General features: G+C 50.3%; 1 protein-coding gene across 4 annotated transcripts; it reads left to right on the top strand.

Moving 5' to 3' along the window:
* Position 1: 1 nt before the first annotated feature.
* AQP7 (aquaporin 7) lies at positions 2–14275 on the top strand. Of its 4 annotated transcripts, none has more exons than XM_077912289.1 (9): positions 2–308; positions 1355–1406; positions 2610–2743; positions 5487–5604; positions 12147–12270; positions 12683–12766; positions 13026–13144; positions 13323–13540; positions 13923–14275. In XM_077912289.1, exons 3-9 carry the CDS (start codon positions 2685–2687, stop codon positions 14203–14205), a joined length of 1005 nt encoding a protein of 334 aa, XP_077768415.1. In that variant the 5' UTR covers positions 2–308; positions 1355–1406; positions 2610–2684; the 3' UTR covers positions 14206–14275. The 4 variants fall into 4 exon arrangements, with proteins under 4 accessions (XP_077768415.1, XP_077768413.1, XP_077768414.1 ...); XM_077912287.1 differs by having other exon boundaries at positions 5–308; positions 12683–12820; XM_077912288.1 differs by lacking the exon at positions 2610–2743 and having other exon boundaries at positions 5–308; positions 12683–12820.
* Positions 14276–14708: the final 433 nt, after the last annotated feature.

Genomic DNA, 14708 nt, shown 5'->3' with positions numbered 1-14708 from the left:
TAGTCTCCGTGGCGCCGCTGGCAGGAGAAAGGATGCTATTTTAGGCAGTGTGTCTGGACTTGGCCCAAGTGGCAGGGGCCAAACCCCTGCCCCACTGACCTCTCCCCTGGAGGAGCAGAGCAAAGCAGTGCGTGGGGCCACCCCGAAGAGGGCTGAAAGGCAGGCTCTAGACTGGGGACACAGGGACAGTGGAGTCCCTGCTGGGGGTGCAGCCAGAGCCCAGGACAGTCATAGAGGAACAAGACCAAGACCTGCTATAACTGAGGCGTGCCTAAAGTGAACACTGAGAAACAAGGCACTTCAGTAGAGTAAGTTGGGCTCCAGGCAGGGCTGGGGACAGGGGTCCTTCCCTGTGGCTCAGGCCTCAGAGGGCTACTTCCTGGGGATCATGTTGTGGGGGGAGATGACTATAAGACTGTCTGGGGAAGGAACCCCAACTGAGAGTTGAAAGCCAGGATGTTTGTTCTGCTTTAGTCCTGAGTTGCTGGGTGACACAAGCATGTCACACACTTTGTTCTTTAGTTTCCTTACCTGTAAATTTACTGTTGAGAGCAGTGCAGCAGAGGTTGGGAGGGTGTATAGGGCTGGGCTGTCAGGAGAGCACTGGCCTGGGGAGGAGGAGGGCGCTCAGACCAGGCCAGTCATGCAGATCAGAAAGATGGGTTGATGGCTAGCTTAGCTAGAATGGGAAGCTGGGGCTGGGGCTGCACGGTTCTGCAGTCAGGGCTAGGGATGTGCGGTAGCGAGGGGAGCTCACAGGAAGGGGAAACTCAAGGGTTACCTCTGAGTGGCCGTTTGCATGGACAATAGGAATACACTGGGGAATTTTCAGGAAAGGTAAGAGGGCAGACTTTGTTCTGAGGTAGAGCTATGGACTAAATGAATTCTCAGGACCTCAGTGTATATGTATGTGTGTGTGTGTGTGTGTGTGTGTGTGTGTACGCGTGCACAAGGGAAAGGGCCTGGAAAATCAGAATTTAAGTGAGCAGCAAGGGGCTTGAAGTTAGATTAAAGGCAGTAATACCCATATATGTGAGGGTGGAGCCACTGAGGGGAGGCTGTAGGCATCTCCACTGTCCGAGGCTGGGCTGCAACCTGGGGAAGTCAGGAGGACCTGTGAAGGGCCTGGTCCGGGGTCCTGAGGCCAGCATGGGTAGAGGGGGTGGGACTCCAGGGCCTTTTCCCATTGGCTGAAGCACATCCACACCCCTCCTTGCTAGCTTGGCTCGGTTGGGAGATTGGAACCGGCAGGACCTGTCCCTGTGGCTTATCCCCTGGGAGGCTGAGGTCTGATGAGAATGTGGGGCCAAGTTCTGTGCCCCCCAGCCCTAATGACCTCTCTTTGGCGCCACAGCATCTAAAAATCTCAAAAGACAGAACATGACTCAATCAGATAGGAAGAGGCGGTAAGTACCCTACCCATTCTCCTCCTCCAGCCTCCGGGCCCCCAACCCCCTAGTGCACCCCTGTGCCCTTCCTGCCCTATTCTCAGCCTCTCCCTCATGGCTGATGCCCCCAGCCCCTCTCCTTCCCATCTCCCACTGGATCATGAGGCCCAGAGGAAGGGGCTCTTCCGCCTGGGCCCTGGGGTGATGGGATGCTCAGAAAGGCTGGGTGAGGGCCAAGGAGTTGGTGAGTAGGTTCCGACTGCCTTTATGTAGGTGGTGCTCAACTGAACTGAACTCGCTGCCTCTCACCCTCATGGGCTCAGGTCTCTTTGAGGGACAATAAGAGCCAAAGTCCTTGCAATGGCCAAGGCCCTGCCTTTTAGTCCTGGTTTCCTCTCTGATCTTCCCCCATGCCGTCCCTGCTCTTTCTCTCTCCAGTCACACTGACCTTTCCTTTCATTCAAACATACTCAGAGTCGTTTAGTGATTTTTCCCTCTGTCTGAAAGGCTCTTCCTTCACCACCTCATGTCTGTCATCTTCTCAGTGAGGCTCATCCTAACTGCCTTTTCCCTGCTCTAATTTTCCCCATAGGCCATACTATTTTCCTTCCTTCCTTCCTTCCTTCCTTCCTTCCTTCCTTCCTTCCTTCCTTCCTTCCTTCCTTCTCTCTCTCTCTCTCTCTCTTTTTCTTTCTCATTCCCTTCCTCCCTTTGGAGAGGGAAAGAGAGAATCTTAAGCAGGCTCCATGCTGGGCTCGCTCTCACAACCCTGAGATCATGACCTGAGCAGAAATCAAGAGTCAGATGCCTAACCAACTGAGCCACCCAGGTGCACCATACTACCCTCTAACACACAAATATACTTGCTTATTACATTTCATTGCTGCCTGGCAGCTCCACAGATATTTTTTATCTATGCACTCCTGGATGGAGAGAATTAATGGCTCCCCTTGTGCTGGACTCTCTGGGGCTTTCAACACTGTCTCCAAAGACCCACTAATGTCCCACAGGCAACTCAGTTCCAGTTAAAAACATCCTTCACACCCCAAGCCCTTTCTTCCTCCTGTATTCTCAGTCAGCCAAGGATCCCTTTCTCCATTGCTCAAGCCAGTGTCCTTGACACTTCTGTCTCCCATGCCTCATATTTAGTCACATCTCCTAAAATATCTAGAATGTACTCACTCCCACCATTCTTTCCACCACTTCTGTCTTCCTCCATAGGCACTTTAGGCTACCACCTGCCCACCCTTCAGAAGTCTGCAGGCCTCACCTCCCACCCCTGGCTTCTTGCCTCTGATGTTGCTGCTGTTATCTATCAGATCCACTAGATGGAGTGATCCAAGGGTGGAGACTGGGTTTGTATACCTTACTGGCTGGGGCATGGCTGGCTTATAGGTGGTTGGTTGATTGATTGATAATTAAATGAGCTGGTGAACAAGAAAGTCCATCAGTTAGCTAAGTTGCTAGATTAATTAATTAGTTGAAGGGTTGGTTGGTGAGTTGTTAGTTGAAGGGTTGGTTGGTGAGTTGCTCCTTGGTTAGCAGATATTACTTAGATAATTATGTGGTTTACCATTAGCTTCTTGGCTTGTAGGCCAGTTTTTCATTCTACACCCTCTCCTTGAGCTGTCTCATCTCTGCCAGGGATCAAATGACCACCTATGACCTCTGGATGTGTATGTCTAGACAAGACATGACCAGCTGCCTCTGTTTTACTGCCTATCTCCACCTAGATGTTTAGGAGGCTCTTCAAATTCCACACAGTGAGAGGGGTTCCTCATGGTCCTGCCTAAGCCTACAGCTTCTCTCCTGGGCTCATTTGTCATTCTCCTGCTCTTCCTGAACCTGAGGTCATCACTGACTTCCTTCTCTATTTTTCTTTTCAATCAAATACCAAGTGTGTCATTTTTACTGTCTTCTAGCTGTCTCCATGACACCTTCTTGGCTCAGGCTGCTATCACCACTTGAGCAGTCTCTGGCAGAAGCTTCCTAATTGCTTGCCATACCCCCACCCTTGTTCTCTCATCCCAGCCTCCATAGAGGAGGCAGTGCTCCTGCTTAAATCCTCCACTGAATCCCCTGGCCCTCTGGGTCTAGTTCAGACTCTCTAACATGGGCCATGGGGCCTTCTGCCATCTGGCCCTGTGCCCCTCTCCGCCCACCTCATGCCACTTTCTCTCCTCTCTGGCTGACCCATCCTTGGGGAGCTTGTCGACATATTACACACTGTCTTAGTGGCAAGCCCTCTTCCCACCCCTCCCCTGATGCTCCTTCATCTGCCCAGCCTTCCATTCTCAACTTGTTTCCCTTCCCGTGGGAGACCCTCCTATCCTTTCCTCTGGGAACGGACTTGTTTCCTTCCTGAAATCCAGTAGAACTCACCCTTCACCTGTGGCAACACTCCTCACTCTTTACAACAATAGCTCCATTGCTTTTCTTCCTGAGAGCAGGGATCATGACAATGTTCATTGCTACAGTGCTTGAACATAGCAGCCATTTGATATTTGATAAATCTTTGGACCAGTGGCTGGTTGGTGGTTATTTGTTGCTTACTGTGTCCTGTCTGCTGTGTGATGAGAAGGAAGGGGTCAGAGTCGGAAAACTCTCTTGGTGTCCTTGGCTTTCTGCTCTGTCCACCTCTTCACTGCCTCTGTGGTACTTTGCCAGGACCCTCATGGGTACCTGCCTGCCTCAGGGTACTCACAGGCACTTCTTCATAGCTGAGAGGCTGGCCATAGGGGCATATGATGCTGCATGGGAACTGGAGTTGGATGGAAGCCAGTAAATTATCTGGGCAACTCTATATCCCCCTCCATATGGTCAGCCATTGGTTTGTTTCCTTGGGGTAAGGAGAGAGCAAGCACTAGGGTAGGTGAGACTACACATAGGGTCTCAGCCAGAAAAGTGGAAGGTGTTTTATCCAGGTCTGATTTACGTTTCTTACTCCCTCTGCTTATTCTGTGCTGCTGTGAGGTCGGGGAGATTTCAGGAAGCCTGGGATGGGGTGGGGCAGTGTTGTCGCTATTCCTACCAGAATGAGGTAGTTGAGGGGCTGGTGTCAGCTTTGGGTATACAGCAGGGGAGGGTCACCAGTCTGAACAAGTACCAAGGCCACACTTAATAGTATCTGTCGCCTTCCACCTCTTCTTCAGCCTCCAGACCCCATTTCCTTCCCCAAACCAGAACTCTCTATCCTCCCCTCCCAGCAGATGATGGAGCCTGTAACTAGTTTTTTGTCTATCTATCCATTCAACCACATTTACTAAATAGTTGTCAAGCACATACCATGTGCCAGGCCCTGTAGAAGGTTCTGGGGATTTAATGGAGGGTATGACAGACGAATTCCCCAGTTTTTATTCATTGGACAATATATCTTGCACCTCTGTGTTTGATCCTGTGCTAGGCACTGAGCATACAACAGAGTGGGAGATCCAGTCCTTCCTTTCCTCCACCCTCTCTCTCATTTGTTCATTCATTCATTTGTTCACGCACCGAAGTCTGTTTGTGTCAACCTGGCTACAGAGCCCCATGCACTTTGCAGATTCCTTCATCTCTGGCAGAACCTGATGCAAGTGTAGGCCTCCGTGTTTATAGAGCCCTGAGCAGACTTTGCCACACCCTGTGTTGTTTGCAGAGTGCCTCACTTTTAACAGGTCCTGCTTGATGCCTGGCCTGTGTTCCCAAAGCCTGGATCCTGCAGATAGGCAGGCAGGCAGACGGACAGAGGGACAGCTGAGCTCCACTTGTCTGCTTGCCCTCTCCCATCTGCTTCTCTTCTGAGACTCACTGGCACTCAAATGGCACTTGCCAGCTCCCCACTGCCCCCTCTGCAAAATGGCCTCATTAGTGTACCCTTCCCACTGGTCCAGTCTCCTCCGAAAAGAAGGGACCAAGCCTGGCCATCTAGCACCAGTCCCACTCCACACCCCTGTGGCTCTCAGTTGTCTCTGATCCCAGCTGTACCAGCTGCCCTGGGCAAGAGGAGGTGTGTGTGGGTAACCTCTGGGTTACCCATTAACGGCCATGAGTTAAAGGGTGATGGGCAGCGAATGCACTTGACTCTCTTTCCTTCCCACGGGGCTTGGGCTGCTGTTCCAGGTCCACCCGAGGCTCCAAGGTGGTCTCATCGCCCATAACAACAAGGATGCAAGCAATATTGCAGAAGGATATGGTGCGAGAGTTCTTGGCTGAGTTCATGAGCACGTATGTCATGATGGTGAGTGGTAGGTGACACAGATGGGGCGGGCTCTGAGGAAAGGTCAGGAACCCCTGGGACCCAGGAGGGTGGGGTTCAGTGAAAGCAATCCATGACCCCCTCCCCACCACTGACCCTTGAGTCACATTATCCATTCTTCAGCCTTGGACCTGGAGTCCTGATGGGGAAACACAGGAAAGTAAGAAGAGAGCTCTTTCTGGCTGTTTTTTTGGGAGAGAATGAGATCATACTATGTGGGGGGCAGAACAAAACCATGGGATGGGGCACAGGTGTCAGGGAGCATGGCTGGAAGTGGTGAGAAGGGAAACTAAGAATACAGAGATTAGAGAGAAGTGTCATTGAGCGTCATGCTTTGAGAATTAATACCGAGGGCAATGAGGAGACGCTAAAGGTTTTCAAGCTGGGGAGTGATGTGTTCAGATTTAGATTTTAGAAGGCGGTTTGGGGTGCAGTGTGGGCCTCAGCAGAACTGGTGGGAAGCAGTTAGGAGGCTGTTGACCTAGGATAGAGAGATGGCGATGACTGGTCCAGGGATAGAGAAGAAGCTCACATTTGAAGGAGCTGTGGAAGAATTGAGGCTTTGCAAGCAGTAGATGAGAGGTAGGTGCTGGAGCCCGGGCCCTCTGCAGAATGAGAAGTGAGGTCAGTTTGGTTGTGATCAGGTGAGTTCCAGTGGAGACATTTAGGAGATTGGATATAGAGGTTTGGAGCTCAAGAAAGGGACTTGGGCTGGAAGTAAGGATTTTAGAGCTCATCAGACTATGGATGGTGGTTATAAAACTATCCAGTGAGAATGTATAGAGAGAGGAAAAAAAAAAAAAAAGCTGAGGACAGAACCCTGAAGAGGAGCACACAAAGAAGGCTGAGGAGGAGTGGCCAGAAAAGTGAGAGGAGAAGAGTGGAGAGACCTGTGATAGAAGGGTGGGTCCACCAGGAGGGAGTGGTCAGCAGTGGGAGGCTGCAGACAGGCCAGAGAAAGTGACTCCTGGCAAGGGTCTGTAGGGATTGGCAACATGGAGGTCATGACCTGAGCTGAAACTAAGAGTTGGACGCTCAACCATCTGAGCCACTGAGACCACCCCTGTCTTCTCAGTTATTTAGCATGTTGAATTGGACCTTTATGGACTGTGGAGTTGGTTGAATCCTGTCTCTGCTATCTTCTAGAGGTGTGACTTTTTTACAGGTATCTTAACTGTTTAGGACTTTAGCTTCCTTATTGATAAATGGAACAGCCACAACAAGCTGGCAGATACCCAGTATACGTGTGGGACATATGTGGTGGTCTCTTGTCATGATAAGCACTCTCGACTGCTCCCCCTCCCTGCTTCCTGCCTTCTTCCCTTTCCCCATTACCTGCCCTACTGTTTAGACTCCTGAGCTGTAAGGATGGCAACTGGATGGTGTCCAGCCTTAATCCAGGGCTAAGTCATTCATTTATGACAAGACATTCCAGCCTCATGAGGGCTGTTAAACCTTGGAACCATGGAGGTAGGAGGTACTACCTCCTGTACAGTATCTTCTCAAATCCATACAGCAAATCCATACGTCTATGAGGGAGGTTCTATTATTATCCTATTTCAGAGATGGGAAAACTGAGCCCCTATGAGACAAAGTTATTTGTCCAAGATGACATTTTAAGTTAAGATTAAATCCACTCCAATCTAACATCACAGCCTTGACCCTTAGTCTCTTTACACTCTGTCCCTTAGTTTAGCTAAGGCAGGATTCACAACACTCTGGCTTGTTAATTCTCCCCCAACTGAGGTAAGGCCCTAACTTTCAGGCTTTTAGTAGTCTCGGGGCCTCAGTTTCCCAATCTGTGGAATAGGAACAGAAACATTTGCTGGCGGATTTGTTGTGAGGATGGAAGGGGAATAACACTACTTATAAAAGAACTCAGGGAGGTATAAGCTCATATAGAACATTGTGTTATTACTTTCAGTTGTTGGGCCTGTGACAAGAACTGGGGGCTTTTTCAGTTACAGGAAGCTCAGTCATCAGGGGGAAGATTTTGTCAGAAAAATGAGTGTGACCTTGGGCCCCATTTACTGCAGCCAGGATCAGGGAAGTGGACTGTTCTACTCTGTTCCGTTCTACAGCCTCCAGAGTGTTGTGCTCAGGGCTGGCCTCGTACCTATTGGGACTTGAATGGGCTGGGCCACGTTCACTGACCATGGAGAGGAGGGGCTAGGCCATTAGAGGCCTGGAAAACCAGCTGTCGACATGAGCCAGAAACAGAGGAGTTGCAAACTTACATGCTGTGGGGGCCAGAGAGTCAACTCAGAGCAGAGGGAACTGTGGCTAAGTGTGGAGTACAAGCCTGTGCAAAGGCATCTTTGCCACTGCTCCAGTTGACTGCTGCCACACTGGGTGGAATGCAGGCCGGTGTTGCCCGAGCTTCTGATTTTCCAAGAGAGGCTGAAACTTCTGGTTGTCAAAACCAACTTACCCAAACAAAACATGTGTTCTGGTTGAACTGGCCCATGGGCTGCCAGTTGGCAACTTTGACACAGGAGGTCATAAGGGGTTTATTCACTCATTCATTATTTTTAGTAAATGGTTTTGAGCTCCTACTTGGAAATGTGCACTCTCTGTGTGTGCTCCAGCCCCTGCACCTCCCAACCCTCCTCAAGCCTGTCAGCTGTCCTGTTCTCACTCTCCACCCCAATGCCTCATCTGTTCCTGTCCTCTCCTGCCTCATCCTACCCTTGGCCTTAAGCCAGTCTGCCTCTGGGCTTCCCTGCACTTGTCCTGGTGTTCTTGGGGGACCTACATGGCCTTGCTCAGCTGCCTCTCCCCAACCCTATTGAGGCTATCTGACTTGTTCTCGAACTTTCTCAAGGCTGCCTTGTACTCTGCCCTTTTTTTTTTTTAAATCAGCAAATGGCTGGATTTCTAGCTTACCAGAGAAAACCATCAGGCAGGCTTCCTGCGTCTGGCTCACCCACCTAACCCTGCAGCACCAGACTCCACTTACCTGTGCATCCATGTGTCCCCTCCTTGGCCAGGGCAGGCTCCTCCTTCACGGAGGACCCTCCATTCCTGTACCAGTCCCACCCTCCAGTCTACCCAGGTACTTTGTTCCATTTTGAGGGAGAGCCTCTCCCTCTCTCAACCGTACCATACTGAAGTCTCTCTACTGGGATGCCTGGGTGGCTCAGCGGTTGAGTGCCTGCCTTCAGCCCAGGGCATGATCCTGGAATCCCAGATCAAATCCCACATCGGGCTCCCTGCATGGAGCCTGTTTCTCTCTCTCTGCCTATGTCTCTGCCCCTCCCTCTCTCTCTGTGTCTCTCATGAATAAATAAATAAAATTAAAAAAAAATGAAGTCTCTCTACTTAAACTGGCACAGCGCAAAACATCTTCCCTTCCCCCTTTGAGCCCCTTCAATTATCATGCTCTTCCTCCCTCCCTCCTCAGACAGGTTCTCAAAGAGATGTCTACAGTGGTATCCTTCAACTCTTCTTTTTTTTTTTTTTTTCCCAAGGTTTTATTTATTTATTCATGAGAGACACACACAGAGAGAGGCAGAGACACAGGCAGAGGGAGAAGCAGGCAGGACTCAATCCCCGGTCTCCAGGATCACACCCTGGGCTGAAGGCGGCGCTAAACCGCTGAGCCACCCGGGCTGCCCCTTTCAACTCTTCTTCATCACATACTTACCTCTCAATTTCTGGTACCTAATTTCTGTTTCTATAGCCTGATGATGTAGTGCTCACCACATTACTAAGGACTGCTGGATGGTCACATCCAAAGGGATGCTTTTCAGGCTTTTATGCACTTGACCCAGAGGCTGCATGTGATGGTGGGGACCACACCCTCCTGGGAAACTCTGTTTCTCTTTGGTGTTCCAGGCACATTCTTCCTTTGTTCCTCTCCCATTTCAACACCTGCTCCAGCCAGAGTTTCTAACACCGACTTATGTGCAGCTCTAGGTTCAGCCCTCAGCTGACCATCATCTCACCTTCATCCTCCTTGATGGCTTTATCTATTGCCCCCATGTCCACAATTCTTCAACTTTCCTTCTTCAAAAACACTAGAACAGAGATGTGCAAGGGAAATACAATATGAGCCGCACATGTAATTTAAAACTTTCTAGAAAAAAAAATAAATAAATAAAACTTTCTAGTAGCCACATTAAAGAGGTGAAAAGCAATAGATGAAATTAATTTGAATAATTATTGTATTTATATATATATATCCAAAATATTGCCAGCTCAATAGGTAATCAGTATAAAATTATTAATAAGACATTCTACATTCTTTTTTTCCTATGTCTTTGAAATCTGGTGTGTACTTCACACTTAGAGCAGATCTCAATTTGGACTAGCCACATGTCAAGTACTTAATAGCTGCATGTGGCTAGTGGCCATCATATTGGATGATGGATCTAGACTTCTATTTCCAGCAGCCCCGACATCTATAGGTCCCTCAGAGACAGTATATCTAAAGCACATGGAATATTCAAAGGAGGTGCCATCTTAATGTGGCTTTAGAATATTGATTTTTTAGAATCTGAGATGAGGTATTCCAAGGAGAGGGAATAACACAACGCAAAACCACAGAAGCATTAGAAAACAAGGCATGCAGGGAGCAGTATGTTGTTTGGTTTGAATTGTTTGACAAAGTGACTGCCTACATTAAAACCTTGACTCCCTCCATGCAGGCTGTGTATTTTGGACAAGCCAGTCAGGTTCTCTAGGACTTGGCTAACAATCCATCAAATGGGGAGAATTAGAGCACCTAACGCATAAGTTGGTGTAAGGGTTAAAGGAGGTGATAGATATAACTTGCTTACAAATGTCTAGCATACAACAAGCACTCAATAAATGGTTGTTAGTGTTTAGTTGTAATAACATTGCTGAACATAGAGCACACTGGAGCAGACATGAAACTGGGAAGCAGAAGAGAGAAAATTATACAGGGTCTTAAATTGTGGCCTACTGAGTTTGGACTTTATCCTAGAAATGGAGGGAAGCCAGTAAATGTTTGAACAAGGGGCAGACATGATCAAATTTTTCTGTTAGAAAGGTCACGCTGGCTGCAAGGAGGAGGGTGGGTAAGATCTGGATAGAATGCAGGCAGAGCTGGTTGGGTGTGGAGGATGAGGGTGAGGAAGCTCAAATTTGGACAGCTGGAATGGGGAACATAGGATGAGGATCACATTTTCTGAGAGATGGTAAGCTTTCAACAGAGAGCCTTTGAAAAACCCATAGATCTAGTCTTTGAAAAACCCAGACTCCCAGTAGGTATTTGAAGATAGGGATCTAGCTCCTAGGTGGAGGTTTTGGGAATTTTAGTGCATTAGGCATCTCTGAAGCCATAGACGTGGTAAGAAGGCCGAGGAAGAGTGACTGGGGAGAGACATGAAAGGCACCAAGGAATGAGCGCTGGAGTCATCCATATTCACGAGACAGATGAAGAAAGAAAAATGTGGGAAGAAACTATAGAGAGGGAGGCTGTGGAAGTAAGAGGAAACCAGGAAAGACAGAGATGTGGAGGCCAAAGAGAAGGGACCTTCCAGAAGCACAGAGTGGTTAAAAAGGTCTAAGTTAGCAAAGTAAGACAAGTCTGAAGGGACCATCAGGAAATTAGGAGGCTGGAGCCCTCAGGGAGAGCTTTGATGTCCATGATATGTGGAAGCAAGAGCCAGATTGTAGAGAGAGAGCAAGGGAAGGGATCAAGGAGCCAGCCAGTGTATTCTTTCTTAGAGCTAGGTCCACACAGGGAGGGGGGTCCAGGAGTCCACAGCTAGACAGAGAGGCTGGGCTCAGGCAAGAAGGAAGACACCTGAGTCTGTGGGAGCAGTCAAGGGGAGGGTGGAAGATACAGGCAAGAGGGAGGTGACTGGAGAGGGATGGAGAGCCTGGGCACCAGAACCAGAGCTGAAGGGGAAGGTGGATATTGATTCCGGTGGGAGCTGTGGGAGGTTGAGTGAGGGCCTAGCTTCAGGCCTCTAATTTCCCTGTGAAGAGGGTCTGGGGCCGGGGGGTGGGTGGGGGGATCTTCTGAGGTGATCCAGCAGCTACGAATGGGCAAGAACAAGAAATTCAGAAATGACAGCTGAGGACAATGGAAATGTTGCTGAAGGCAAGAGGGGTAGAACCACACTGGGCTCCCAGGGCCACTGTGTGTATAGGGAGCGGGGTTCTGGCAGAGTCCAGGCCAGAAGTTTGGCAATCCCTTGAAGAAATTTCCTGCAGGTTAGGTTGAAGTGTGAGATACTCTGAGGGGTTCAATCCACACCAGCCATGCCCTCCTTGAAGCCCTGCCTCCTACCCTGAACTTTGGGTGGGCTTGGGGTCTAGGGGTGTGGGTGCTGCTTCTCTCCCAGCTCCTTGTATAGCCCCACTCAGCTCTCCCTGGTCACATCTTGAAGAAGTCAGGACAATTTCTGGAGAAGGAGGGAATGGCAGAGGGTCTCCAAAGACAATGTATGGTGGCCTGGGGCATGGGGATGAGGAGCCCAAACTGAGCTTGAGGCCTCCTGTGAGGTTGGGGCTTCTGTGCAGGTAGTCCTCTCAGAGGCCCTCCCTTGCAGGTGTTTGGCCTTGGCTCTGTGGCACATATGGTTCTAGGAAATAGATTTGGGAGCTACCTCGGTGTCAACTTGGGTTTTGGCTTTGGAGTCACCATGGGAGTGCACGTGGCAGGGAACATCTCTGGTGAGTGAGCCCGGGCCCCATCTGATCAGCAGGGCCAGGTGTCCCCTCCAGGCTCTTCCTGCTTACCTCCAGCCAGCCCCTTCTCCAAGTCCACTTGAAACCATCCTTACTGGCCTGAGGGGAGGGAGAACACCCTGAACCCCTTTCTTTTGACTCTCTGCCCAGAATCTTCATAAGCTCCCCTGGATCCCCCATTTTTACTACCTGGGCCAACTTAGGCAAGTTATTTAATTTCTCTGTCTCTTACTTTCCTTAATGGTGAATTGGAAATGGTGGTCTCTGTCTTGTGGGTCTTTATGAGGATTAAATGAATCTACTCCATAAATACTGTTATTATTATTGTTATTGTTGCTCTCATATTATTTGTTTGTCTCTGCTCTCACACCTCTGACACTTCTGCCCCTCCCCTCAGGGGCCCACATGAATGCAGCCGTGACCTTCACCAACTGTGCACTAGGCCGCATGTCCTGGAAGAAGTTTCCTGTTTACATCCTGGGTCAGTTTCTGGGTTCCTTCCTGGCTGCTGCCACCATCTACCTCCTCTTCTACTGTAAGTGTCCTGCCCTGGGTTGTCCATCTCTGGCCTCAGCCTCCTCTGAAAAATGGGAAGATCCAACCCTAGTATCCTGGTCTGTGAAAACATTTGGGAGAGAGCCTTACAGGTGCTCCCCACCTCTGGATCCTACAGCCTTAATCCTGGGGCTCCTGTGGGGTTAAGCTGGTGGCAGGTTCACACTCAGTCTGTGTCTCTACAGCAGCCATTATCGAATTTTCGGGCGGACATCTGGCAGTGACTGGTCCCACAGCCACCGCTAACATTTTTGCCACCTACCTTCCTGACCGCTTGACGTTGTGGATGGGCTTCCTGGATGAGGTCAGTGGTCCAGTGTGGGTTCCCCTCCTTAACCCTCCCCATCTAGCAGGCAGTCCTCACAATAGAAGGGACAAGAACTCTGGATGAGGTATCTGCCAGTGGATTGGGGCTGGGGGCACTGCTGAAGCTGTGGTTTGGCTAGGGGCCCCAGGTGGCTGCCACGGTGTCTGCTCCCCAGGTGATAGTGACAGGGATACTCCAGCTATGTCTCTTCGCCATCACGGACAAGGAGAACAACCCAGCACTACAAGGGACACAGGCCCTGGTGATTGGCGTCCTCATTATTGTCATTGGAGTGTCCTTGGGCATGAACACAGGCTATGCCATGAACCCATCCCGGGACCTGCCTCCCCGCTTCTTCACTTACATTGCTGGCTGGGGTATACAGGTCTTCAGGTACTGCCCTGCCCAGCCCATTCCTGCAAGTTTTCTCTGGGTCCCCTGCATGCAGAGGGGGGGAGGGTGATGTGAGAAGCAGCACAGTCTAGAGTCCTGCCAAACTCCCAGATGGTCTGGGGAGACAGGTGTGGATCCCCTCTTTCCCCTTGATCAGCACCGACGCAGATGCTGCTCTTGGACTGAATGTCAGTCCTGCCACAGATCAGCCCTGGCCCTGAATCAGACTGAAGCTGACCAGGGCAGGCTCAGGGGCAACTCTTAGGCTAGAATGGGGGTCACTCCTCTAGACTCAGGCCCTACTCTCTGTCTCAGCCTGACTGGATGTGGGTGCTGTGCTGGGCATCAGCCCCCTCAGCAGGCCTCTGCCTCTTGCCTGCAGGGTCCGGGACTGGTGGTGGGTGCCGGTGGTGGCACCGCTCCTAGGTGCCTACTTAGGTGGCATCATCTACTTGGTCTTCATTGGCTCCAGCATCACACAGAGGCCCCAGACATTGGAGAACTCCATGGTGTATGAAGACCGCAGAATACCCGTGCTGCCCAAGACCATGCAAATCCCATCCATGACCTCTTCCCTCACCCCTGTCTCTGTGTCTCCCGCCAACAGACCCTTAGCCCAGACGGTCCCACCCTTAAGTGACCCCATCCACCTAGAGCACTTCTAAGTGCTTACTTCTAAGTAAGATTATTTGTGACCCTATCCCCCCACTCCAATAAAGAAAGCCTTGTCCAACACAGTGGCACCCTCACTTCCTGGGTGCCTCCTGTGGTTGGGCCTCCCTCCTGGATTTTTCCAGGAACTCCATGGTTATGCAGTAGCCCAGGGCTGGAGCACAGAGCTGAGAGGTCTCTAACTCCTTCCCGCCTTGGGAGCTGGGGCGACCCTGGGAGAGAATGGGGGAAGACAACCTACGGCCTCAGTAGGAACAGGAGATTAAAGGATGCCAGACACAGAATGGTGGATTTTTCAGGCCTAGCGTAGGGAAGGGATCGTTTTGGGGGAAAGGAAAACGGCTAGCTGGGGGTGAGCTGCCCTAGGATAGGACTCTAGACTCTCCTTCAGTTCTAGCTAGTCCTTGGACCAGATAAAACAAGGCCCAAGCATATAGATCAGAGTTTCTCAACCTTTTTTTTTCCATTATTATTCCCCTCAGAAGCCTTTTAGACA

Source organism: Canis aureus, chromosome 10, assembly GCF_053574225.1.
Source record: "Canis aureus isolate CA01 chromosome 10, VMU_Caureus_v.1.0, whole genome shotgun sequence".
Lineage (NCBI taxonomy): Eukaryota > Metazoa > Chordata > Mammalia > Carnivora > Canidae > Canis > Canis aureus.
The sequence above is the reverse complement of the archived record's forward strand: the minus strand, read 5'-3'. Positions and strand labels throughout refer to the sequence as shown.

Coding starts and splice junctions, on each gene's coding strand:
- AQP7 (XM_077912287.1), top strand. CDS start 2,685: ATGTTGCTGCTGTTATCTATCAGATCCACTAGATGGAGTGATCCAAGG. Junction 2,744..5,486: donor GATCCAAGGGTGGAGACTGG/GTTTGTATACCT, acceptor CTGCTGTTCCAG/GTCCACCCGAGGCTCCAAGG. Junction 12,821..13,025: donor CATCTACCTCCTCTTCTACT/GTAAGTGTCCTG, acceptor GTGTCTCTACAG/CAGCCATTATCGAATTTTCG.